This window comes from Corylus avellana, chromosome ca1, assembly GCF_901000735.1.
Source record: "Corylus avellana chromosome ca1, CavTom2PMs-1.0".
Classification (NCBI taxonomy): Eukaryota; Viridiplantae; Streptophyta; class Magnoliopsida; order Fagales; family Betulaceae; genus Corylus; species Corylus avellana.
In genome coordinates, this window is record NC_081541.1 from 4881656 (window position 1) to 4909291 (window position 27636).

The 27636-nt window shown below is 35.1% G+C and overlaps 3 protein-coding genes, 1 long non-coding RNA gene and 1 pseudogene across 4 annotated transcripts; all 5 read left to right on the forward strand.

The window, feature by feature from the left end:
- The first annotated feature begins 458 nt into the window (after positions 1-458).
- Positions 459-3857, forward strand: LOC132164123 (esterase-like). Its single transcript, XM_059574553.1, has 5 exons — positions 459-778; positions 1688-1900; positions 2030-2199; positions 3043-3307; positions 3399-3857. Exons 1-5 carry the CDS (start codon positions 517-519, stop codon positions 3653-3655), a joined length of 1167 nt encoding a protein of 388 aa, XP_059430536.1. The 5' UTR covers positions 459-516; the 3' UTR covers positions 3656-3857.
- Positions 3858-5825: 1968 nt separating this feature from the next.
- LOC132168567 (NAC domain-containing protein 41-like) lies at positions 5826-6725 on the forward strand. Its single transcript, XM_059579592.1, has one exon. The coding sequence runs from the start codon at positions 5826-5828 to the stop codon at positions 6723-6725; it is 900 nt and encodes a 299-aa protein (XP_059435575.1).
- Positions 6726-14683: 7958 nt separating this feature from the next.
- Positions 14684-16329, forward strand: LOC132165415 (uncharacterized). The gene is made up of 3 exons (XR_009438493.1): positions 14684-14931; positions 15002-15176; positions 15577-16329. It is a non-coding gene; the product is annotated as an uncharacterized LOC132165415 (long non-coding RNA).
- A 73-nt stretch (positions 16330-16402) lies between these two features.
- Positions 16403-19249, forward strand: LOC132165406 (esterase-like). Its single transcript, XM_059575952.1, has 5 exons — positions 16403-16822; positions 17433-17645; positions 17772-17938; positions 18457-18721; positions 18804-19249. The coding sequence occupies exons 1-5, from the start codon at positions 16561-16563 to the stop codon at positions 19058-19060; spliced, it is 1164 nt and encodes a 387-aa protein (XP_059431935.1). The 5' UTR covers positions 16403-16560; the 3' UTR covers positions 19061-19249.
- A 2798-nt stretch (positions 19250-22047) lies between these two features.
- On the forward strand, positions 22048-25489 carry LOC132164246 (esterase-like; annotated as a pseudogene).
- Positions 25490-27636: the final 2147 nt, after the last annotated feature.

A 27636-nucleotide genomic window follows, 5' to 3' on the forward strand; every position in this document is an offset into this window, starting at 1 on the left:
ACATTTTACATAACAAACACACACCGACTAATTTCTCTATAGGATAAAATTTCTAGAATTAATTGGGAAATGCATAGTTACTGCACATTTGACTATAATTCTCTTACAACTTTAACATGTGTTGAACGATAAAGAGTGAAATTATTTAATCAATTATGAATTCTCACATTGAATTTATCAGTAACTTGTAGTATAAGTAATAATAATCTTAATCTATATATAAACGATTTTTAGTCGTACGATTATCACTATATTTGAAAGATGAATGGGAAAGCAATCTTTTTAGATAGAGTAATACTGCTACACATGCATATATACTTTCCGTCTTAAACTCTTACTCTCGTACACCCTGGCTTAGGTGGCTCCCACTCTCACCACTAGATATATAATTTTGTGTATATATATATGATAAGATGTCCAGCTTTCCTTCCATCCCAAATATCAAAGAGTATTCCCTTTTTGGTTCCCTTACCATTTGCAATATCTCTCATTCTCTCTCGCTTTGTTTCTCCAAATATGGAGTCTCCTATCATTCTCAACTACTTCACAATTTCTGTCTCTTGCTTTTGCATGCTTTTGTTGTATGCTTCCACACTGAACCCTGTGTTTGCTCTGAAAAATTGTACCTTTCCGGCAATCTTCAACTTTGGAGACTCAAATTCTGATACCGGTGGATTATCTGCTGCCTTTATACCACTGACACCCCCTTATGGGGAGACCTTTTTTCACAGGCCTGCTGGAAGGTTCTCAGATGGCCGGCTCATTATCGATTTCATGGGTAGGCCCATGGAGACCCAGATAAACTCGATCTAATTAATATTCTCATTGATTCTTCGCAATTTTTCCTTCATACAAAATATATATTCAAGGGCTATCCTGCAGAAAACTGTCCAAGAGCAATTTTTAATTCCAATTGTTGTCAAATCCAAACTTTCGGTAGCACTAGTTCCAAAAGCCTTTTCAAGAGTTTCTTGACGTGATGAAAATATATTCGTCGCTTTTTTTTTTTTTTTTTTTGGGGGGGGAGGTGGTGTGGCGGCGGCAGATGAAAAAATAATATCGGTTAGTGTAGTTTAGTTTTTTTTATTTTTTATTTTTTATTGATGCAATATATTACTTTTTTATTTCATAATTATTCTACAATATTATTGTGTTAGTCACAACCAACCATATATATATATATATATACACACTAGATTTATAGGGTATGATTGGAATTGTGATTTCGTAAGAATAATCTGTGTTTTTAAAAAGATATTGAAAAATGCAAGGCGTTTGGCATTGCGATTTAAAAAGCACGAATTTAAACTAAAATCACGATTTCATAACAAATATTTGATAAAAAGTATTTTTTAACATGTTTTACCAAAAGCTTATGTGATTTTAAAAAGTAGTAATTTCAAAAATGTAATTTAAAAAAAAAAAAAAATTTAAAACCGCACTTATTAAAACCGCAATCCCAAAACTAACATTTAATCTTAACCCTCCTTCAAGAGATTAGGCTAGTTATTAAGGGCCTATGAACCTCCGTTATTAAGGGCCCAGGCCAGCTGAAATCATATTCGCTCATCTCTCTTACTGATCCCTTATGTGTGAGCTCAACACGCAAAATAAAAAGTGATAAATTTAATTATTTAATTTATATTCTAATACTACCTACCCTTGTACCTTAATTGCATGGCTACAGCATCGAGTTTTGGTCTCCCATTTTTGAGCGCATATCTTGATTCCTTGGGGACCAACTTCAGGCACGGTGCAAATTTTGCCACGGCTGGCTCCACAATCAGGCTACCAGCAACAATTTTTCCAGCTGCAGGTGGATATAGTCCCTTCTACCTCGACGTCCAATACATAGAATTTGTGCAGTTCAAGATCAGATCACAAATAATAAGGCAAAAGGGTAAACTTTCTCCAATTCAATGTCCAAAATAAGTACATGTCAATTTAATAAATTAGTATTTATTTGTTTAGATTGTGGGTGCTTAATTGTAGATATCTATATTATCAACTTCCTTTGTTTTCCTTGCAGGAGGAATATATGCAAATTTATTGCCCGAGAGTGAATATTTTCCAAATGCTTTATACACATTTGATATCGGTCAGAATGATCTTAGTGAAGGATTCTTTAGCAACATGACTATAGAGGAAGTCAATGCTTCTGTCCCCGATATAGTCAACAACTTCTCTATTAATGTTAAGGTAAAGTGAAACCATGATTAATCATTTATGGCTTCCTCTAGGCCTATTACTCATGGAGTCAGATTTTCCTGTCCGGTTTTCAAAGAATTAGGGCAGGGGATGAAAGAGCAGTACGGGTGGTCTTGGGGTGTACAAGCAGGTATCCAGTAGGGGTAAAAAGATAATTACCGCTAACCATAACCACTTAAACGTTTAGTAAAATTCACTAACCGCCTAGGCGGTTAACCGGCAGTTAGTGGTTAATAAACTTAATAACCGATAATCGCTTTTTAAAGAAAAAATAAAAAAATGTCGTTTTTATGGTAATATGATAATATCTTACTACATACGACATCATTTCTAGATTTTTATATATTTTTATGTTTATTTAAACACAAAAATGACTTCGTTTCATGTATATATATAACATACACAACCGCCCGCCTTTTCACCTCTAGTCTCCACATGTTTTAGAGTGTGGGTAAGAGTGACAATTCGTTTTCGCATGTCAAAGTATAGATAAAAAAACTATATAGATCGGCCTTATTCTACCAATTGAATTAAACAGATCAAAACCGTCAACCCTAATTTGCTAATTTTGTGTTGGATTTGTGAATGATGTTAATAATTTGCCAACCCTAGATGTGGAGCCTACCTATTCGGGCACTTCGAGACCCTCACTTATCTTTCTCATTCCCCTCCCAAATTTTTTGGGATTTAGGCAAGGAATCTCAATCCATTACTCCAGGAGAAATATTTGCGTTTTAGGGCCTAATTAAGGAATAAGATATAAAAACAAGTAACTGGGTTTTGTTTTCTGTTAATATCTATTGCCTAATCAAGTGAAGTTTAATGATGATGTAGAGAATATATGATTTGGGAGCTAGATCATTTTGGATCCACAACACAGGGCCAATTGGTTGCCTTCCCTATATCTTGACCAATTTTCCATCAGCTCGAAGAGACAACTATGGTTGCGCAAAGCCTTATAATGATGTAGCTCGATATTTCAACTACAAGTTGAAGGAGGCCATAGTTCAGCTCAGGATCAATCTTCCTTTAGCTGCAATTACATATGTAGACGTCTACTCTGCCAAGTACTCTCTATTCCGTGAACCAAACAAATATGGTAAGCATTATGTGAGAATCACGTGCTTTAAAAATAAATGTTAATGCATGTAAGAATTTTCAAGTATATAATTTTGGTTGGAAATATGCAGGATTTGAGCTTCCACTTGTTGCTTGTTGTGGGTATGGAGGGAAGTACAACTATAGCAGTAGTGTTGAGTGTGGAGGAACAATCACAGTGAATGGAAGCCAAATATTCGTGGGTTCATGTGCACGCCCCTCAGTCAGAGTAAATTGGGATGGAATTCACTACACTGAGGCTGCTAACAAGTTTGTTTTCAACCAAATTTCAACCGGAGCCTTTTCAGATCCACCCATACCCTTGGCAGTGGCGTGTCATCGTGTTTAGTAAAATGCCCTCACTCAAAAATAAATAAAATAAAATGCCCTTGCATGTGGCATCATATTTGAAAGATGATATTAAATATTATCAATATAATATATATAAAGTGTTTAATTATTATATATATTAATGTCTAATAATTGTAAACCAAGCATAGGCTGTAATACTCATTTCAAGATTATTAAAATGGAAAATGCTTAAAGTATTACAACTGTTTTACAAATTTACGTGACTTAATTTTAATGGTGAATAAATTATGAGAAATGCTATATTGTATATCAATGCATTATTGTTAGGTTCTTTTATTTTTTTTTTAAGAAAATAGAAATGGTGTGTCATCCTTCTATAGATTCAGATCGCATGTGTTCTTATAAAGGCAAAATAATTAAATAGCAAGTATCCAAATACATGCACCATTGAATTCCAAATACATGCACCAAGTTACAATTTCAAGTGTCACACATTGCTTAAACTACAATCGTTATCATATGTGTATAAGTTATACTTAAGGTTGTATTATTTGATTTGAGAGTCAAATACCACGTTATAGATTCAAGTTACGGAGGGGGTGTCTTATGAGATAGAGTGGATCAATGTGAATGTCGGATACAAATTTATAATGGTAAGCTACGGTCCTAAATATCTCACATGGCTTAATAATTATACTAACTCATAAATATAAATTAATCCAACCCGTATTATACTAATTTCAACTCACTTGAGTCATATGATCCTAAATCCTCAATGTAACTAATAGTGTATGCTCTCACAATCAAGCAATGCAAAACTCTCAACTGATCATGTGAATAATTAATACTTATTTACATGTTTCAATTCTTGGTTTTTGATGGACTAACAATATTAAGTTATTTATATAACAAAAATACCGCATTTAATTTCTTCCATAATAGGGAAAATTCAAATTTAAAATAAAAACTGGAAACAATTTTCAAGATTAAGAAAAAATTGTTCCCATGTGTGACCGACTTTCAACTATTATAAAAGGAGTAAAGGACATGTTACGTCCTTGTGGAGTGTGCAAAATTGAGAGCACCATAGGAGAGAGAAGAGACGAGCACAAAAGAGGAGAAGCCTTTAGAGGTGAGTGTTGTACCTCATGGGATTTTTGGCTTTGTAGAGCCGGTGCTAGAGGGAGAAAGAGAGATATAAAAGGTGAGATAAGAGGAAGGGCTGCTACAGTGTTTTTTTGGGTGTTTTTGGAGGGAAAAAAAAATAAATGATTAAAAGTAAAAAGTGTTGCAGAGTGAGAATAAAATAGAGATCAGTCGCCATTTATTTCAGTAAAAGAAAAGTTTGTACTTCTGTCTTTTATATTTTTAATTTAAATGAATTAATCCTCGTGACATACATTTACATTTCATATTACCATTTTATGGAATCATTCTGTAGTTAAACCAAAATCCATATACTATCATTTTGTGTACTACTTATTTTCTTTGAGTAACTAATTTAACTGCATGATTATTCTTATGTATCCTGTGAGACTCAATCTCATCTTGTATATATATAAGTTTCAATAAATCCCACTAAAACACTTCAGAATAATCATTCCCAATAAAATTTAAACAAATGAGAATATTCTTTATCGCTTTGATCCAGACAAAGGACTTGGATTCCTTATTAAAGAAAGTGTTTGCATAATATTACATGCGAACACACAAAGATATTAACCGTCATAAGATCTGACTCATAGATACATCAAAGTGACCTATACCTTAGTAATTTAGTTATAAATTTTTAAATATTTTATATTTTTAATCAGGTATATAGACACATGTTAATTTTTTTTAAAGGCAGTGACGTGAATTTTCGTTCTAAATAAAATATCTCTTGCTGCTAGATGCTAGTATTTCTCTTATTATAACTATTCTATCTTAATATGTGGAAAAGGTTTAAAAAAAAAGAAAAAAAAAGGAGGTTGTGCGAGAGGATGCGGAGGAGCTTGCAGGCTGGAGGATTTCTCCGCTGAATCTCTACGGCAAGTCGTCCAGTTCAAAATTTAAATTCAAGAACGGCAAGTCGTTGGTCCACCGCCTTTAGCTAAGGCGGTGGACCTAAGTCGGTGGCACGGGCTTCTATATAAGGGCAATGGCTTCAAGAGGGAGTGAAACAGAGAGTGAAGAGGGAGTGAAACAGAGAGTTGCGAGTGTGAATAATGATGATGATGCCAGTGGGATTTCGTTTTGAGCCCACCGACGAAGAGCTGGTAGGCTTCTATTTGTTGAACAAGGTAAGGGGAGAAGATATAGGTTGGGATGGCATCGGAGAGTTTGATATTTATGGTGAAAAGGATCCCTGGCAATTCTGTGGTGATCAGGAGAAGCTTTACGTTTTTACAAGGCTAAAACAACTCAGCAAAAATCGAGTGGCACGAACAGCGGGTTGCGGTGTTTGGCATGAGAATTCTGCCGACAAAATCTACGATGGTCAGGGTGATGTTATTGGGGTCAGGAAACTCTTCTGCTTCAAGGTGAAGAAACAGAAATCCAACTGGTTAATGCACGAGTTCTCATTAGTTGGGGAGGGAGAACGAGAACGGGCGACTGACTGGGTTCTGTGCACCATCCAAAAGAAAGAATCACGATCAAGAGTTGGCGTTAAAAGATGCTTTCAAGATCATTCTTCTCCCACCGTCATCTCTGTTCAAACTCCATCTCCATTGCGAAATTCCATTAATACAGAAGAAGAAGAAGAAGAAGAAGTACCGCTACTTGAGGACGGATCCCAGCAGAGAAAGAAGATGCGCTGCTGCGATGTCGAATGTCAAGCCACTGCGACCCCTTCATCAGAATGTCCATCTGAATTTGGAACGCCTGAGTCTGAATTGGAAACCCGTCTACCAGCTAGTGATAACTCTGACCCTGAGTTGAGTGTTTCATATGAATATTTGGAAACCTTGATGAGCTGTCAGCTAGCCAGTAATGATGACTCTGCGTCAGAGTTTTATGCTTCATACGGTTATCTGCCGCCACCGCCTTCCCCCGCGGGTGGACATCTGCCGCTTGATGCATGGGTGGATTCTTGGGATCCTGAGTTTGCTACATTACTTTCCTAGCACCTTGTGAATGATCAAAACAGAGAACCAAAACTCTGTTTTACTGATGGTGTCTGTTAAGATAGGAAAAGATTGTAATTTTTTTTTTTTTTTTGTTCAATTTTGTTGGAGCACATTGGTGTACTTGTTCCTTAATTTTGTTATGGGATATCCAATTTGTCAACTTTGCTCGAAATATCTCTTCTCTTGATTTTTTTTTTTATAAAGAATGTCTTCTAACAAAAATAACATGTCGTTTACTCGTTTGTTACAAGTTAAAAATCGATGGGATTTTTACGGCTGTGGTTCCAATTGGTTCAAAGTTGATTATGATCCATCAAATTGCAACTAGCGATTGTTGAGAACTTTGAGGTGCCCTAATCCCAATAGATTTCGTGTTAAAATATACCTATTAAATGGAAAAATGTTGATTTATAACATCTACGTTTACCAAATAAGGTTCTGGCTGATAAAAATGATAGAAAATTACTTCTTGTTGCTTGCAAATTGTAAGAATGTTGAGTTGTTATGACTAAACAATTGGCAACTCTATTCAGGTTTGCTTATCTGTGTATGGTTTTTCTGGTTTACTTCTAGTCCAGACAATTTCTTGTACTTGGTCTTCTTCTGGTGTTTTTCATGTGGGATTTTGTGTGTTGGAAGTGAGTAGACTAATTTGTTTTTATCATCCAATTGTGCTTCTCCTCGTGAATTTTAATGCAAGCTTGATTCCAGTGAGCTCTAGCAGAAATGGCATTCTCCTCCCTCCATAAGAATGGGATGGAGCTGAGGTTATAGGTTGAACACTCACTACATGTCTATGTAAATTATCAATAATAGTTTAAAAAAAAGAAAACATCTTCATGCAAGCTTGATGTTAATTATATATATGCTATGCCAAGTTGCTTTGACATGGTAAATTTACTGTTTCACCTTGGAATCACAAACAATATATCAGAATATTCTTTCCCATAATGCTGATTAAACATTGCTGCATCTATCAACGCAGGAGCATGCGATTAAGATCTGACTTGTCAATTTAATTAGTACTAAATTTCTGCATTTTTGCCAGCATTATGAATTATAGTCTAATTCAGAGCACGCATTATGTTTGTAACTATACATAAAATTCCTAAGCAAGTAGTGCACTATTCTTATGTATATTGAACCTTATTTCTATTTGGGAGATGCAATCCATGAAATGTTCTCCTTAATCCAAATTCTAAAATCACCTTGTACTTTTACTTGTTTGCACTTTTGCAAATTCAACAAACAATCAATCAGTTGAGTCTGAAGAACCCAATTATTTGAATTTGAAAATCTTACTCAATAACCTGTATTGGATTCCAAATTTCATGTCCTGTGCAATTGAGATTATTTGTTCTATTCTAGGAGATTGTTTGCGATTGCACTATTTTTGTTGGAGTGTTCATTTTTGCACTCCATTGGCAAGTCTTTGAATAATCAGACATAGTTTTGGTTATTGTTCTTTTTTATTGTCCACATTTGTGGCCATTACTACCCACAGGTGACTATTCTGACTAAACCAAGGCTTAAGTTTTCATTTTTTTTTTCAACTCCAAAAATTTATGTGATTTGCTCATGTATTGTTTGGTTCAAGTTGTTGCAAGGGTGATTAGATTCCATTATGGCAGCCTGACTTTTTCAGTAAATACTTCTGGTGGCATGAACTCATCTTTTTTTAGTTTCCTTTCTCTTGGTAGCATTCTTCTTCAAGGAAAATGAGTAGACAAAAAGGTCAATCATAAGTGATACTTCAGTGCATAGTGCTGCACAGAAGGTGGAAGTCAAGAAGGTAAAATAGGATCAATTAACCAAATTATTTGTTGTTTGTTTCAAGAAATTGATTCTAGTAAAGATAGCTCTAAATACAAAGTGTTTCTGCAGCAATGAACTTGAATTCTACTTTGTAGTTTTAAGTGTAAGAATTTTGCTTTCTCTTTAGTAGCTAAGCTCATTTGGTTGATTTCATATGCCTGAGAAAATGGTTCATTGAAATAAAAGTAGTATTTGAAACTTACACTGTTTGATGGCATGTTTTGTGGCCTTCTAATCTGCCATATATCTTCCTCAATAATCAAAATATATGGGCACTGTAAATCTGTAATGGTGCACCCTTTCACTTTCAACATGAAAGCTGCCTTTTTATTTTCATTAGGATATTTTTCAAAATTGAACGTCACCAACTATATACTAATCGAATTGTAAATGGTATCTACTCCATCTTTGACCCAGTAAAAATGGGTAGGTTTGAAAATGCATGGCAACATTCAAACAGGAGTGCCTATATATTACTTGTTATATTCGCAAGCCTCCTCCACAAGGCAATTAACATGAGGTTGAAGGTCAAGAGACGCTTCCTCCATGGGTTTCTTCTGCTTGCTACCCTGTTCCTTGCATGGAGCTTGTTCGCCATCGGTAAGAGGGGCACCTTTTTTCTCTCTAAATTTTGTTATATTGGTTGACATGCATATATGTATAGGCTATTGCTTCACATTTTGTGTTGTTTACTTGTTTATTTATCATCTTTTAACACTTGCTTTTTTCTTGTATGAAACTGTTTGTGGTAATTACTCTGAGAAGGTGAGAAAATGGAGAAGTTAATTCATTCATGGGATGGGGAAGGATTGTGTGGACCTGTTGCCGTAAAACAGAGGAAAGGCCAGCCTTTGCTCTTGGCAAAACTAGTGCAGCAACGACCACCTGAACCCCCGCCGCCACCTCCTACGTTGCCCACAGGGCCAATCCCCTAAGGCATTCCATGTATTAGACATCTCTTGATGTGGGGTGAATGTCATCAATAGCTAAATATCCAAATCAAAATAGTATTTAGTCTAAATGTTAGTTCATCATCAACCAACCATTGAATATTGTATTTGTATTTGTTTTTGTTGTTTGTGGGTTTCAATCACCCTGTTTATTGTGGTTTTTTCTTGTTGTAGGGACTTTTGTATCTAGAGTTTGTTACTCCTTGACGACATATTTCATTTTGTTTCGGCCATGCCTCCCTATCCTCAACTTCTTCCCGATGGTTGTTGTTGTTGTTACCTAGCATAAGTTCGAATAGGGTTAAAATATCTCTCGAGGGTCATGCTTCTGCATGCACTGCCTTTATTGGGGCTAGGGTAAGATTGAAAGATCTCGCAACAGTCATGCTCCTGCCCGTGTCCTTTCTTTTGTGCCTATACCGCTTTATGCGACAATTTTTTTTTGGCTTTTGTCGAAGATGTAGAGAATTGGGTCGTTTATGGTTCCTTTGAGATCATTTATGAATCCATTTCCTGTTTTCTACTTTTAGTTCCGACGCTTTTTTTTTTTTTTTTTTTGGGGGGGAGGGGCTTTATTTAAATGCGTCATTTATGTAAAATGTATATTCTCACATTCATTTTTAAAAGTAGTTATAAAAGTCAATTTAATAGATTAATTTTTTTTTTTTTTTTTTTTTTTTAAAAAAATCAAATCTAATGAAGGAATTTTATTAATCTAAAATCATGGTGTACGTTGCATTTTAATTAGTACTTGACTAAAAAGGCACACCTAGTTCTCACACTACCAGTCTCTTAATTTCTTCCCACTTTAACTAATTTTAGTACTACTATATTAATTTGAGCATACCCTAATGCAACCTGTAAATATTTAAGCAAGAACCTTTTTTAAAAAGCTGTAAATTTGAGACTTTTCGGTCAGCCTACCAGGAAAAAGCTTTTGATTATCGAATCGGATCAAATTCAGCCTCTACTAGGTTTAGCCATTTAGGGCGTTTGTTGTATATGAGTTCCCTTGGCCAAATTGTTTAGTACGTCCTGCTATTGATCATTGACATTTGTCTGGGCCATAATATAAGAAATTATATTTTACGAGAATTTTCAAATTCCTTGAGGCTGCCAAGGACCCTTCAACATATAAGGCACGCGTGCGCGCTCACATACAATAGCTAACGAGTTAAGCCAAACTTATACAAGTTGTGTTCACATTATTAATTAAGTTGAGCTTGGTTTATAAAAGCATATCTCGTTTAATTATCAAAATTAATTTTGTGTCCACAATTGGCTCAATTATTAAATACACTGAGTTTGAGTATGAACGAGTCAAGCCGTACTTATATGAGTTGTGTTCACATTATTAACCGAGTCGGGCCAAGTTTATACAAGCATATCTCATTTAATAATCGAGCATAATTTTGTGTCCATAATCGGCTCAATTATTAAATATACCAAGTTCGAGTCGAGTCTTTCTGAGTTAAATCTAAGCATGTTCGCAATCGACTCTATTCGTTTTTAACACCACTAATTGTAATCACATTTCCGGCACTCAACTGAGAACCCATTCATTGAGTTGAAAGACCCCAATATTGATTAACGAGAAACTATAGTTTGAAAGTACAATATCTGAAAATGTGCCAACATTATTATCACATCTGCTGAAGCCTTCCTCCAAAGGACCCATAACAATGCCAATTCATGCATTATATAAGAATTTAAATAGCTTCCCGTCTTTAAATTTTGAAGTTTTAATTTATGCCTTTATTTGGCCCTGTGCTGATCTGAGCTCCACGTACTTGGCCTGGAATTTGGGAGAAATGGGAGACTAATATGGTTATATCTCTTCCACCTTAATCCAGTTGCCTAAATTTTTTTTTTTTATAAGTAATGTTGTATATATCAAAAAGTGTAAAATGCCCTTGAGTATGTAGGAAAACCAACGTTAGCCCACAATATGACCCAGATAAGAGGGCCCTAAGCCTTAAAAACCATAGGGCCGCAAAACAGACCCCTAAAAGTGTACAAAGACACGTGAATACGAGAAAAGTCTCATTTTTAAAGGCATTCACGGAACCGCATTTTACATCAAAAGCACACACCGACTAGGATAAAATTTCTAGAATTAATTGGAAAATGAATAGTTATTACATCTTTTTACTGTATTTTTTTTATTTTTTACAAATTTGACGTGTCAGTTAAGCTTTTCTTATAGACATGTGAAGGATGAAGAGTGAAAATGCTTAATAATTTCATCAATTATGAACAATCACATCAAATTTGTCAACGAGTTGCAATAAAAGCTAAACAATATACGGCTCTGAAACAACTTTTCCTTGTAAGGTTATCACCATATTTCAAAGATGAATGGGAAAGCAACCTTTGACAACAAACAATCTTTCTAGACATATGCTTTTGTATATACTAGTGGGATGGCACGTGCAATGCACGTGTTTGGTTTTTGGTATTAAAATATGAGAAATAGTTAATTTACATAACATACATATGTCTTCATCTTGCATGATTACTTTAAAATTTGTTTCAAAATACTATACTTTACAATTTAGTGAAAGGAGAAGATGAAGCTATGGATTAATAGGTTGTCCGGAGAACAAGCTCTTTATATATATTACAGACCAAATGTTCATTAATACAGAAAAAAAAGAAGTTGTTGCATAAAGAGACTCGTAGAAATAATGAGCGGATGTGCTGCTTTAAGAGACTACTTCTACAAAGAGAAAACATAGTATGAGCAAAAGTTTAGATATTTCAGATTTATCAGTTATCAAAGGGAATATTAATTTCAAATGAGGTACCTAGCTAGAGCTTGGGCATAGAGATGCGCAACACTCTTGTACATGTACATCGACCAGAAGCTTTTCTTGCTGTTGCCGGAGACGGGTGGTAGTCTTCTCCATTTCTACCACCTTTACTCCTAGGTCTTCTGTGTACCACACCACCAATTTTTTTCAACTCATTTTTTTTTCCTGCTTTAAATTCACGTGTTTCTATTTGTAGTATATGAGCATATGTTGTAAAACTCCAACCTGATTCCTTAAGCTCTTCATCTCCTCATTTCTGACACTTAGACGTCATGTCATGTCAGAAACTGAAGCAGCACCTTGGATACTAAATGCCAATGAATTATTAATAGCATCAGCATCAGACCTATTAGCCAACAATCTTTGATTCTGTGGAGTTATGAGGCCTTTGGCCACTGCCATAGTAGTCGAATCATGTAGCATAACAGAATCATGAATGCTGATGGGACGATTGTCAAAGACAAAAATTGGATGCCATACGTCAAGGTGCATAGCAGGTTTGCCGGGTGATCAACGGGTATGTCAGGGTGTGCATCAAGCACTTCAGGGTGAACAATAGGCAAGTCAGGTTGTACATTAGGCATAACAATGAGTTGTGTTGCAAGAGCAACATTTAAGTCGATGTTGTTAATGGATGATGATGATGTTGCCATGTTTAGGAGAGTAAGGAAAATATTTGAGAATATGAAGAATTTACGATTCTTCAAGTATAAAGGTTGTAGTACATAAAGAATTATTTTATAAGGCTAATAACAAATTTGAGGATGATTAAATAGTGAATGATTGATTATTAAGAAGGAAATGATGGAAGAATAAGTTAAGAAGGGTAGAATAATGCTGTCAATTAATTACAAATTATTGGAGGTGTGTTTTGAGTGTCGGTAGACGTATGACTTATGAGGATATATGATGTTTTGATCAAATTGTGATTTTAATAGCCACATTATTCTTAGTAGGACACAAGCAGGCCACCTAGAATTACTCAAGAAAACTACACCCCTACTCAATCAATATACATCTTCTATTACTTATACTACTCTAGAATATTATAAAATTTTAGATTAAGCTTCCACATGAGACAGTAGATCAAGGAATAATGCGAAATGAAATGATAAGGATGAGTTAAATGGGTCAAAATCCAACTTCATATTATCACTAATAAACTTTACACGGGTTTAGAACAATTAAACTCTTACAGTCAATAAGAAACAAAACCCAACCTGTCTTTCACGTGCTTCTGTTTCAATTATGTAAATATGTGTAAGATTGAGAAATTGATACAATAGTTGACTAAAAGCTGCTTGACACCTTCTATGGTTTTGTTGCAAAATCTGAATAGCATTCATTATCATGAATCGATGATTGAAAAAGATAAGAGAGATGAGGGATAAACCAAATTTTTTTAAGAGATGAGGGACCAACCGGATTATTTACCGGAAATCCAAGTAATAGGTTGATAGAGTTAGTAGACAAAATTGAAGAAACAAATTGAAAGAGATAAGAAAGATGAGGGACCAACCGGATTATTTACCGGAAATCCAAGTAATAGGTTGATAGAGTTAGTAGACAAAATTGAAGAAACAAATTGAAAGAGATAAGAAAGATGAGGGACAAACCGGATTTTTCGCCGGAAATCCAGCTAATAGGCCTACCGCCTATGCACGTTAATTTTTTACAGAGTTCCATTTCCTGCAACATTTAAGGAGAGAAGGAGAGAAAGAAAAAATAAAAAGTGTAATCTTACCACTTGTTGAGATTTTAAAATAGCACTTATCATTCGGTTATATTTGTCTTGAAAGTCTGGGTAAAAAGTCAAATCCATATCATATCTTGATAAACATTTGCAGAATACATAGAAAAAGAAGTTAAACACATATTTGAGAAAGTTTTATCAAAGGATACTCACTTGATTGTAGGAAAAAAAAAAAAAAAAAATCATGTCCTGACATATGGAGGAAAAAAAACCTAAACACAGATTTGAGCTGGAAGCTTCATCAAAGGAGACTTTCCTGATTGTAGGAAAAAAAAAAAAAAAAATTGCAGTCAAAAATAGAAAAGGGGAAGCGGGAGTGGGAGTAGTTGGGGAAAGGAGAAGAAAACAAAAAGTAATTAGGTGGGTTGGTCGGGTATGATGTGGAAACAAATAAATAATAAAAAATACAATAATAAAAGAAAAGACGAAGATAAGCTCATTGTCGGCAAATGCCAAATGGTGCGGAATTTTCCAAAACTCAGAATAGTAATGCTAGGGAGAAGCATTTTATCAGCGACCCATCCGCACCTTGCTGAGCTGGCGTGGTTAACTGAACCATGGTTATCAATTTTTTTATTTAAAAAAAGAAAAATATCTCGTGATGGACTAAAGGCAGATTACGATTTCAAATTTTTCCTTTCTTCCCCCAAATCCCCAAAACGTTTCCCTCTCTTCCTCTCCCACGCTGCTCCCTCCCTCCCCTCATCTTCCGCCGCCGCCAACCTCCAAGCACTGCCGCCACCGAAGGCCACCCATGCCACCACCGGTTAAGCTGACCATCCAAAACCACCGAACGTCACCAGCTCGAAATCCGTCTCTGAGTGAACTGAACACGCTGACGTTTGCCTCAGCCACTGCCGTAGCCATCGCAGGTATGCGTCTTCTCTCTTTGAGTCTTGCCATCTTTCCGTTTCTTGCCTTTATTGTTGTGCTGCTGTGCAGGTGTTGAAGCAAGCCTCTAGGCTTTTTGCTGCGAGCTGGGTCCGGGATACCGGTCCGGAGCTTCGGCCAAATGATTATAAGAAGCATGAAGAGAGTGAGAGTAAGAGTGAGGATAAGCCCGGTGGAGCAAAAAGTAAGACTAAAGAGGAAGAACCATCGGCGTTGGAAGATGTTGGTAAGAATTTCATCACTTTCTTTGTCATGGGTTTTGGGGCCATTTGGGTTTTGTGGGGGTTAGACTGTAGGTGGGTGAGGGTGAACTCCAAAATTTTTTAAGGGAAAATTTTTTTCTTAAGGCCCAGCCCCCACGATTGTGCTCTAAGTCTAGGCCTATCACCTGCTTGTAGAAAAAACTCTGTGGATTTTCCTTGAATTTGTAGTTTATTGAGTTGAATTCTCACTGTGCGCCTCTGTTTTTATTAAGTGACTTACATAATTTGTTCACATTTCCTCTAGGGATTTGATAAGAGAACATAGCAAGAGAGAAGTGCCAACCCCATTAAGCTATTGTTAATGCCTTAGATTTTCTAAAGTTTTCGTTCAGTTTTGGATAATCATTATGTTCATTCTTGCAGATACAATGATGAAGTTTCCATTTTTTCTGACAACTCTGGAGCTTATCTATAAGCATGCCGAAACGTGTAGTGTTTTGGGGGAAAAACATTGCTATGGTCTATGGAGTTTGTATCTTCATAAGGCTATTCGATTGTGATTTAAGTCCATGATCATGACTCAGGAGATTCCCAACCAAGTTCAAAGATTATATGGAGTCACTTCAATCACACTTCCTTAAATCGCATTCGATCGGTGGAATCAGGATGCAAAAAAGTTAAAATTGCCATCCCCACAAGACATTGTACTTGAATGCACCAAAAATAGGCAGTACAAGGAACAAATATCAACGTGTTGCATCAAAATATCCAGTTAACATCTCTACTCCTTTGAATATAAATGTTTCCAGTTAGAATGTAGGAACAACCTAAAGATACAAACAATGAAGACAATAATACGGTACATCGTGTAATAGAAAATTGTCTTCTCCTTTGCTATTGCTTTGGGTTGCCTCTCCAATAACCACGGTGTGTCAATTCTCCCATCTCTTCTACCTCCGGATTGTATCCAGTTTTAACCCAGCTTGCAGTATAAAGCCTAGAGGCTTCCTTCAACACCTGCACAGCAGCACAACAATGATGGCAAGGAACGGAAAGATGGCAAAACTTGAAGAGAGAAGATGCATGGTGGCGTTTAGTGGTGGCAGTGCTTGGAGGTTGGCCGCGGCGGAAGATGAGGGGAGGGAGGGAGCAGCGTGGGAGAAGAAGAGAGGGAAATGTTTTGGGGATTTGGGGGGAAGAAATGAAAAACTTGAAATAGTAACCTGCTTTTAGTCTATCACGAGTGATATTTTTTTTTTAAATAAAAAAATTGATAACCATGGTTCTGTTAACCACGCCAGAGTACTCCCTTCCATTCCAAACAATCAAACATCAAAGAGTACTCCCTCCTTGGTTTCCGTACCATTTGCAATCTCTCTCTCTCTCTCTCTCTTTGTTTCTCCAAATATGGAGTCTCCTATCATTCTCAACTACTTCACAATTTCTGTCTCTTGCTTTTGCATGCTTTTGTTGTATGCTTCCACACTGAACCTTGTGTTTGCTCTGAAAAATTGTACCTTTCCGGCAATCTTCAACTTTGGAGACTCAAATTCTGATACCGGTGGATTATCTGCTGCCTTTAGTCCACGGACACCCCCTTATGGGGAGACCTTTTTTCACACGCCTGCTGGAAGGTACTCAGATGGCCGCCTCATTATCGATTTCATGGGTATGTTATATGTCTAACCTTGACTGTTATATATATATATATATATCATGGAATTAGATCCTCAAAATAGCCTACTTTCCAGCTACCCATTTCAGCTGTTTTTTATTGTGTAAAATATTATTGCAAAAATAGAAAACATAGTACATAGATTGAATTAACGCTACTAGCTACTAGGCCCATGGAGACCCAGATACACTCATTATTTTTCTCATTGATTCTTCGCAATTTCTCCTTCATACAAAACATGATGGAAAAGCAGAGTATATATCCGGGGCAGCATATTGGAGGGCTTGATATCACACTTATCCAAAATGCTTAAACTAATCGGAAGAGGTAAATTTAATCATTTAATCGACACTTAGCACTCTTCTTCACATAAGTTTGATCACAGGTCCTTTGACTCTGATGCTATGTTAAATTACCACTTATTCAAAAAACTTAAACTGATAGGAAGCGGTAAATTTAATTATTTAATCAACACTTAACAATTACCATATTAGATAATTATTTATCTTGAAAGTTTAAGTTGATAGAAAGTGATAAACTTAATCATTTAATTTAGATTTTAACATTATGATCAAACCCTTATACCTTAATTGAATGGTTACAGCATTGAGTTTTGGTCTCCCGTATTTGAGCGCATATCTTGATTCCTTGGGGACCAACTTCAAGCACGGTGCCAATTTTGCCACGGCCGCCTCCACAATCATGCTACCAGCAACAATTATGCCAACTGTAGGTGGATATAGTCCCTTCTACCTCGATGCCCAATACATGGAATTTGTGCAGTTCAAGATCAGATCACAAATAATAAGGCAAAAGGGTAAACTTTTTCTAATTCAATGTCCAAAATACATGTCAATTTAATAAATTAGTAATTATTTGTTTAGACTGGGAGTGCTTAATTGTAGATATCTATATTATCAACTTCCTTTTGTTTTTCTTGCAGGAGGAATATATGCAAATTTAATGCCCGAGAGTGAATATTTTCCAAAAGCTTTGTACACATTCGATATCGGTCACAATGATCTTGGTGAGGGGTTTAGCAACATGTCTATAGAGGCAGTCAATGCTTCTGTCCCCGATATAGTCAACAACTTCTCTATTAATGTTAAGGTAAAGTGAGATTATGATTAATCATTTATGGCTTCCGCTAGGCATATTACTCATGGATTCAGATTTTCCTGTCCGGTTTTCAAAGAATTGGGGCAGGGAATGAAAGAGCCGTACGGGTATTGGGGTATACGAGCAGGTTTTCGGGTGTTTTGGAGTGTGAGTAGGAGTGACAATTCGTTTTCGCATGTCAAAGCATGGATTAAAAAACTATATAAATCAGCCTTATTTTACATATTTAATTAAACAGATCAGACCCATTAATCCTAATTTGCTACTTTTGTATTGTGTTTGTGAGTAATGTCAATAATTTGCCAAATCCTAGATGTGGAGCCTATCTATTCTCCTTATTCTCCTCCTGAATTTTTTGGAATTCAGGCAAGGAATCTCAATCGATTACTCCAGGAGAAATAGTTGTGATTTAGGGCCTAATTAAGGAATAAGATGTAAAAACAAGTAACTGGGTTTTGTTTTCTGTTAATGTCTATTGCCTAATCAAGTGAAGTTTTATGATGATATAGAGAGTATATGATTTGGGAGGTAGATCATTTCGGATCCACAACATAGGACCAATTGGTTGCCTGCCCTATATCTTGACCAATTTTTCAACAGCTGAAAGGGACAACTATGGTTGCGCAAAGCCCTATAATGATGTTGCTCAATATTTCAACTACAAGTTGAAGGAGGCCATAGTTCAGCTTAGGATCAGTCTTCCTTTAGCTGCAATTACACATGTCGACGTCTACTCTGCCAAGTACTCTCTATTCCGTGAACCAAACAAATATGGTAAGTGTTACGCGAGAATCATGTGCTTTAAAAATAGACGTTAAGAATTCTCAAGTTTATAATTTTGGTTGGAAATATGCAGGATTTGAGCTTCCACTTGTTGCTTGTTGTGGGTATGGAGGGAAGTACAACTATAACACTAGTGTTGGGTGTGGAGGAACAATCACAGTGAATGGAAGCCAAATATTCGTGGGTTCATGTGCACGCCCCTCAGTCAGAGTAATTTGGGATGGAGCTCACTACACCGAGGCTGCTAATAAGTTTGTTTTTGACCAAATTTCAACCGGAACCTTTTCAGATCCACCCATACCCTTGACAATGGCATGTCATCGCCTTTAGTTAAATGCCCCCACTCAAAAATAAATAAAATAAAATGCCCTTGCATGTGGCATCATATTTGAAAGATTGATATTAAATATTAATATCAATGATTCAATATGAAGTGTTTAATTATTATATAAGTTAATGTCTAATAATTGTAAACCTAGTATAAGCTGTAATACTCATTTCATTATGGAAATTAAATGCTTAGGGTATTATAACTTTTTTATAAAATGACTGAATCTTAATGGTGAAAAAAGTTTAGAACCAAAATTTGATAGATAAATCTAATTGCTTAGTTGTTCTGAAAAAAAAAAACTATTTGAGTCATGGAGAGAGTCCTATGGGATAGAATTATAGAATTGACCATTGTGAATGTCGGATTCGGATTTGTGGTGGTATGGTCCTAAATGTCCCACATGACTAATAATACTAACTCATAAGCATAAATTAATATGACTCTTACTATACTAATTCCAACTCGCTTGACTCTCTCTCATGATACTAAATCCTTAATATAACTAATAGTGCTCTCAAAATCAAGCAATAAATAAGTATTCAATTCTTGCCTTTTGATGGACTAACAATATTAATTTCGCCATAAAATGTTTGTGGTTGGAAAATGTTTGGCACGTACAATTTTTATTTATTTTTACTTTTTTATATATATTTTCATTCAATTATATTAAACTTTAAATTACGATAATGTCTCGATTGGGTCTTACGAGTCCCGACCGGTTCCAATCATTGTCCCGACTAGGTTCTGGTGGAGGTCCAGTTAGGTCCTGGCAGGATCTTGGCTAGTCCCGATCAAGTTCCGGTGATGTTCCGACGGGGTGCCAATTAGGTTCCAACCGGGTTCGGGTCGAGTCTCGGTGAAGTCCTGGCGGGTCCATGCGATGTCTCGACTAAGTCTATCAATTTGAGAATGAGATGCTCAAGCTTGAAAAATAGTTTATGGTTTTAAAAAATGAAAACAATTTTTTAAAAATTAAAGAAGCTTTGTAGGTCAAATCGAAAATATTTTTCATTGACTATTATTTTCCATCACACCAAACACTCGAAAAATACAAAAAAAATATTGTTTTTTAGAAAATCATTTTACGTCAAAACATATGGAATGTAAGTTACTTATTTAACAAAAATAACGCATTCCAAATTCAAATTTTAAATAAAAACTAGATACAGTATGAAATGCCAACAGAATTGACAAGATAACGTGTGTTTTCCTTACATTCTCGGAAAGTCTTTCATTGGAGTATAATTCGGTTTGGTGAGAAAGACTTGGATTCCTCAAGGTAAATTAATATTAGGTGTGTATGTCATTCTTGGTCTTATTATTGACTTGTTTTTTATTAAAAAATTTGGTGTGGGCTAGTTTATTAATGTTGAGCTCTGTTTTTAAAAATTGCGATTGTTTTTTTTTATTTTCATGTTTACTTTTTTATTTTCCTTCTTTTTCCTGTTGAATTGTTTTTTTTTTTTTTTTAAAAAAAAAATTTAAATAATAATTAATGCATGAAAAAAATATAATCGCATAACGCGGGTTATAGGACACAGTTCTCTCCCCTTTTCTTACGGTTAGAAACATTGAATCTTGAACAGATAAGCTCACAATTTCTTCCCATTCCTTTCTTTTAATTTGAAAATTTTATTCACTTGAGTTTGTGGACGAATATTATTCCAGATTTTGTTCATCTTAGTTTTGTTAAATTATCAATTATTTCAAAAGTTTAAGTTGATAGGAAGAAATAAATTTAATCACTTAATCATTACTTTAACACTCTTCATGTGTGAGCTCAAATTTCTTTTTAATAGGTGAGGCTTAACACGTAAAAGATTTAATTTAAATAAGGGTCATTTGACAGAGTTAATGTTCAAACTTAAAATCTTTGCTCTTGTTGGTGTATGACTTGAATGTGGCCCATCCGTTGGACTACTTGTCCTAGTAGGAGAAGTAGCCAACTTACTTCTCCTCCACCAATAGGTTTTGTTTTGTCCTTTTACTTCTCAATCAAGGAGAAGTTGTTTGGTCGGCTACACACCTTATCTAAGGAGCAGGCTGCCACATAGCGAAAGGGGGAGAAAAATTAGAAGCCACACATTTCATTAGGGTTTTCTCACTTTGTTATGCCTTATGGCACTTAGAGAAGAAGAGAGTTTTCTTTGTTAATTTTTTTTTCTTTTTTGTATTTTTTTCTTTTGTGTGAGAGTAAGATTTGGGTGTATTGAGGCTTTAGGTTTTGAGTGATTTTTTGCCTGTTATCTTTGTACTCCATAGTACTTCATCTTTTGATAGTGAATTTTCTCCTAGTTGTATAAGCCAGTGGATGTAGGCTTGTTAAGTGGAACTACTTAAATCTTGGTGTGGTGTGTGGTTGATTTATTTTCTATTATGTTCTTTTCTGCTTTTTTGGGATCCTCTATTAAATTCCATGCACAACAGCTTTGATACCATATTAAATTATCAGTTATCCGAAAAGCTTAAATTGATAAAAAAGATAAACTTAATCACTTAATTATTACTTTAACAAGTTCTAACTTAAGGCGTAGGATAAGTGGCAAAATTCTAATAATAAGACATGCAAGACAATTAATTGATCAAGCTTTGAAAGATAGCTATCAAAGACTGAAGACTTAAAAAGGATAAGATTATGAACCACATATAAGATGTAGAAACTGACAGACAATAAATTAATCAAGCTTTGAAAGATAGCTATAAAAGACGAAGACTTAAAAAAGATAGATTATGAACCACATATAAGATGTAGAAACTGACATGAATATTGACCCCAAGTTATAAGTTAGATAGTAAAGGCCACATGAAACTGACATGAATATTGACCCATGTAAGTTATTTTGTAAAGTCCGTACGAATTACTACACCTTTTGCTATAATTATCTTACAAATTTGATGTGAATTAAGCTCTTGTTGGATGAAGGGTGAAAATGCTTAATAAATTTCTCAAATTATTAACTCCGACATCATATTTGTTAATAAAAGCTGCAATAATTCTAACAATACTTTTCAAGAATTTAAACTAGTCAAATTCACTAATGCACATCTGTGGAACATTTTTTCCTCGTAAGCTTATCACTACATTTCAAAGATATTGAATGGGAAATTAAGCAACCTTTGACAACAAACAATCTTTCTAGATATATGCTAAGAGATGTCCAGCTTTCCTTCCATTCCAAACATCAAACTCCCTTCTTGGTTTCCTTAACATTTGCATCATATCTCTATCTTTGTTCCTCAAATATGGAGCGTCCTATCATTCTCAACAACTTCACAATTTCTGTCTCTTGCTTTTGCGCGCTTTTGTTGTATGCTTCCACACTGAACCCTGTGTTTGCTCTGGAAAATTGTACCTTTCCGGCAATCTTCAACTTTGGAGACTCAAATTCTGATACCGGTGGATTAGCTGCTGCCTTTATACAACCGACACCCCCTAATGGGGAGACCTTTTTTCACATGCCCGCTGGAAGGGTCTCAGATGGCCGGCTCATTATCGATTTCATGGGTATGTTATGTTATATGTATAACCTTGATTGTTACCATATATATATATATATATAGACTACTTTCCTCATTAATGGTAGAAATGGTAGAAACTAAAGGCTGTTTTTTGGTCTGTAAAATATTGCAGACATAGAACACAGTAGATAGATTGAATTAGTAGACCCATCAGATGCACTCATTTTTTATCTCATAGATATTTAGCAATTTGTCCTTCATATAAACATGATGGAAAAGCAGAATAACCAGGGCAGCATATCCTGCAGAAAACTGTCTAAAAGCAGTACCCCAGAAGAAAACAAAAAACCATTATGATCCATGGGGTACCAAACTCCCAATCCAGTGTTTTTTTCCACTTCTTGTCAAATCCAAACCTTATATATATATATAGTTTCTTGATGTGATGAATTTTTTTTTTTTTTTTTGTGTGGCTGATGAAAGAAGATTGGTCAGTGATGAAGTTGTAGCCAACACTCAATCTAACCTCTCCTTCAAGAGATTAACCTATTAGCTGGTAGTGGTGTACGGTCACAATTTTCTATAGTGAGATATCAGCTATGAACCTCCGTTATTAACGGCCTGGGCCATGCTAAAATAACATTGGCTCATCTCTCTTGCCTGCCATTGGAGCAAGCAGTAACACTGTCAAAGGGTCAAAACTTGCAGTCTAGACCTATTGACTAATCCTCCTCATCACTTGGATCCACTTGGCCTACCCTCTTAATTTATTGAGGCCTCAAATTAATTCCCTTTTTTTTTTAATTTATTTATTTTTATGAATAATTCCCATTTTCCTTACATTATTAAAGTACATAGATCTAACCCTTCAACCTTAATTGTGTGATTACAGCAAAGAGTGTTGGTCTCCCGTATCTGAGCGCATATCTTGATTCCCTGGGGACTAACTTTAAGCACGGTGCAAATTTTGCCACGGCTGGCTCTACAATCAGATTGCCAGTAGGAATTATACCCAGAGGTGGATTTAGTCCCTTCTATCTCAACATTCAATACTCACATTCAATACTCACAATTTGTGCAATTCAAATCCAAATCACAAACTATAAGTGAAAAAGGTAAATTAGTTCTACCCTCACCCCCACTTTCTCCATACTAGATTGAAAGAATTTTCTCCGATTCTATTTGAGTAATGTTATATATTACACACTTATTTTACTTGTATTTTACTATGTTGATATGATAGTATTCATCAGCTATTGTGATGACGTGGTAGTGCTAATTAGTCATTGATTTTTTATTTTTAAAACAAGGATTGATCCAACATGAGTAATAAAACATGTTGATGCAACAGTCATAATCAATCTTTGGATCAGTTATTGTTAAAAAAATAAAAAATTCAAGGGTTGGTTATGACTAATATGTCAGCTGTCAGCATTATATGATAGTTATGCAATAAAAATGCAATTGTTATCATTACTTTTTTTAAAAATGCATGTAAGAATCACATGAATTTTGATCACATTAATTTAATAAATTAGATAAAAAAATTTGGAGAAAAACTTTATCCATTTAGTTGTTGAGGGTGCTTATAAACATCTATATTATCAACTACCTTTCCGCATTAAGCATGGCCTTTGTTTTTCTTGCAGGAGGAATATATGCAAATTTAATGCCCAAGAGGGATTATTTTCCAAAAGCTTTATACACATTCGATATCGGTCAGAATGATCTTGGTGAGGGATTCCGTAGCAACATGACTATAGAGGAAGTCAATGCTTCTGTCCCCGATATAGTCAACAAGTTCTCTACTATTGTTAAGGTAAATTAAGACTATGATTAATCATTCATAATGGGTTGGCTTGGGCTAGCCCTATTACTCATTTCCCTGTCGGATTTTCAAAGAATTCAGGCAGGGGAAGAAAGAGAGGAATGCGGGTTCTCGGGTGTTCGAGTAGGGATCTTCATGTTTCTTGGGGTGTGGGACCAACCTACTCGGATTGTATTCTTGGACCTTTACCTTTTTTCTAATTTTCTGTCTAAATTCAAGCTGAAAATCCCGACCTATTGCTCCTAGGAAATATATTTACTTTTTAAGGCTTAATTAAGAAATAATATTTTAAATGAGGTAATTGGGTTTTGTTTTATGATGACGTAGGCAGTATATGATTTGGGAGGTAGATCATTTTGGATCCACAACACTGGACCAATTGGTTGCCTTCCCTATATTTTGGCCAATTTTCGATCAGCTCAAAGGGACAGCCATGGTTGCGCAAAGCCTTATAATGATGTGGCTCAATATTTCAACTACAAGTTGAAGGAGGCCATAGTTCAGCTCAGGATCGATCTTCCTTTAGCTGCAATTACACATGTAGACGTTTACTCTGCCAAGTACTCTTTATTCAGCGAACCAAACAAACATGGTAAGCTTTACGTATGAATCACATGCTCTGAAAATAAACGTTAATGTACGTAAGAATTTTCAAGTGTATAATTTTGGTTGAAAATATGCAGGATTCGAGCTTCCACTTGTTGCTTGTTGTGGGTATGGAGGGAAGTACAACTATAGCAATAGTGTTGGGTGTGGAGGAACAATTACAGTTAATGGAAGCCAAATATTTGTGGGTTCATGTGAACACCCCTCAGTCAGAGTAAATTGGGATGGAGTTCACTACACCGAGGCTGCAAATAAGTTTGTTTTCGACCAAATTTCAACTGGAGCCTTTTCAGATCCACCCATACCCTTGACAATGGCATGTCATCATGTTTAGTAAAATGCCCACTCAAAAACAAATAAAATAACATGCCCTTGCATGTGACATCATATTTGAAAGATTGATATCAAATATTATCAATATAAAGTGTTTAATTAGTTATTATATATATTAATGTCTAATAATTGTAAACCTAGCACAATACATGGAGTAAATATTCAAGGCCAATTACATGGACCTATAAATTATTATTTGTTATATTACATGGAGTAATTTGTAATTTAGGCTCACCATAAGGACTAATTTTCAATTTATCACTAACTTTTTTATAAGCTTACATGACCGTATCTTAATGGTGAAACAAGTTAGGAATCAAAATTTGATAGATAAATTTAATTGCTTAGTTGTTTTGGAAAAAAACTATTCGAGACATGGAGAGGGTCCTATGGGATAGAACCATAGAATGGACCACTATGAATGTCGTATTCGGATTTGTGGTAGTACGATCTTAAATGCCACATGACTTAATAATACTAACTCATAAACATAAATTAATCCAACTCCTACTATACTAATTCCAACTCACTTGACTCTCATGATACTGAATCCTCAATATAACTAATAGTGCTCTCACAATCAAGCAATAAGTAAGTATTCAATTCTAGCAATAAGTAAGTATTCAATTCTTGCCTTTTGATGGACTAACAGTATCTATTAATTTCGGGGAAAAATATAAAAATGTCTCTCAAACTATCAGTTGTTTGCAATATAACTCCCTAATGTTCAAAATGTACTAAAGTAGCCCACAAATTACCAAAATGTATCAAAAATGCCACCTATTTTTTTATATTCCTATAATATCCTTATTCTTTTAACAAATAAAATAATAAAATAATTGTAAAAAAAAAACAAAAAATTAGTGAAAAAAATGTTTTTTTGGAATAAATAAATAATTAGTCACTATAGTTGGCCTAAATTACAAATTGCTCCATGTCGTATTAAAGTAAAATCAATGGGCGAATAAAAACAAATTTTTAACAGAATTTGACTCTAGGGACTAAATTATCTTTTTTTGGAATATCTCAATAACCGTACCTTTGATTTTACTTTAATACGACATAAATAGTCACTGTAGTTGGCCTAAATTATTTATTTATTTCATTTTATTTTATTTTTTGGTATTTATTCGCCCACTGGTTTTTTTGTATTTTTAAAAAACTTGTTTGTTTTTTTTTTTTACAATTATTTTATTATTTTATTTGTTAAAAGAATAGGGTTATTATAGGAATATGAAAAAATAAGTGGCCTTTTTGATATATTTTGGTAGTTTGGGGGCTACTTTAGTACCTTTTGCACAGCAGAGGGCTATATTGCAAATGGCTAGTAGTTTGGGAGGCTTTTTTATTGGAGACTCTTAATTTCGCTGTAAAATGTTTGGTACGTACAATTTTTTTTCTTTCTTTTTGATTTATATTTTCATTCAATCATATTAAACTTTAAGTTACAATAATGTCTCGATTGAGTGTTTTGAGTCCCGACCGGTTCCAGGCATTGTTTCGACCAGGTTCTGGCGGTGGTCCGATTGGGTCTCGGCCGATCTTGGCGAGTCCCGACCGGGTCCCGATCTGGTTCTGGCGATGTCTCAACTATGTCCCGACGGGTGCCAATCAAGTCCCCAACGAGTTTGGGTCAAGTCTCGGTGAAGTCATGTCGGGGTCCTGGAGATGTCTCGACTAGGTCTATTAATTTGAGAATATAATGCTTAAACTCGGAAAATGGTTTATAGTTTTAAAAAATGGAAACCATTTTTCGGAAATTAAAGAAGTTTTTTTGGTCAAACCGAAAATATTTTTTGTCGCGCCAAACACTCGAAAATACGAAAAATATTATTTTGGATAAAGTCCTTTTAACCTCCTCAAACTACCACTCTAATGACAATCTCCCCCCTTCCTCCCCTTCCTCCTCTTCCTCCTCCCTTTAAACTACCAATTATGACAATTTACCCTATAAACTATCTAGACAATGACAATATACCATCAATGCTAGTAAAATGACACAATTACTCTTACTAAAATAAAAACAAAATACTAAAACTTAAAAAAAATAAAAAATAAAAAATAGTTTTAAATCAAAAAAATAAAACTAAACCAGGGTGCCGGACCACTCTCTGCTGCTTTTTTCGCAACCCTTTACTCTGTTGATCTTCGCCATACTCGCAACACAGCCCATTGTTTCCAAAAAGCCACTCATTTTCGAATGGAACAAGATCATCTCCAATCCATTATGGACTGGAGAATATCCAATTTATGGCTAAGATTTCATCTCATAAATTCTATGGCCACAAATGAGACATATATTTCATTAAAATATATATATATATATATACATATATTATTTTAAATTAA

Bases quoted from the DNA above. Each gene is read 5' to 3' on its own strand.
- LOC132164123 (XM_059574553.1), top strand. From the start codon at position 517: ATGGAGTCTCCTATCATTCTCAACTACTTCACAATTTCTGTCTCTTGC. The intron at 2,200-3,042 runs GTAAAGTGAAAC...ATGATGATGTAG, and splicing joins ACTTCTCTATTAATGTTAAG to AGAATATATGATTTGGGAGC. The intron at 3,308-3,398 runs GTAAGCATTATG...GGAAATATGCAG, and splicing joins CCGTGAACCAAACAAATATG to GATTTGAGCTTCCACTTGTT.
- LOC132168567 (XM_059579592.1), top strand. From the start codon at position 5,826: ATGATGATGATGCCAGTGGGATTTCGTTTTGAGCCCACCGACGAAGAG.
- LOC132165406 (XM_059575952.1), top strand. From the start codon at position 16,561: ATGGAGTCTCCTATCATTCTCAACTACTTCACAATTTCTGTCTCTTGC. The intron at 17,646-17,771 runs GTAAACTTTTTC...TTTTTCTTGCAG, and splicing joins ACAAATAATAAGGCAAAAGG to GAGGAATATATGCAAATTTA. The intron at 17,939-18,456 runs GTAAAGTGAGAT...ATGATGATATAG, and splicing joins ACTTCTCTATTAATGTTAAG to AGAGTATATGATTTGGGAGG.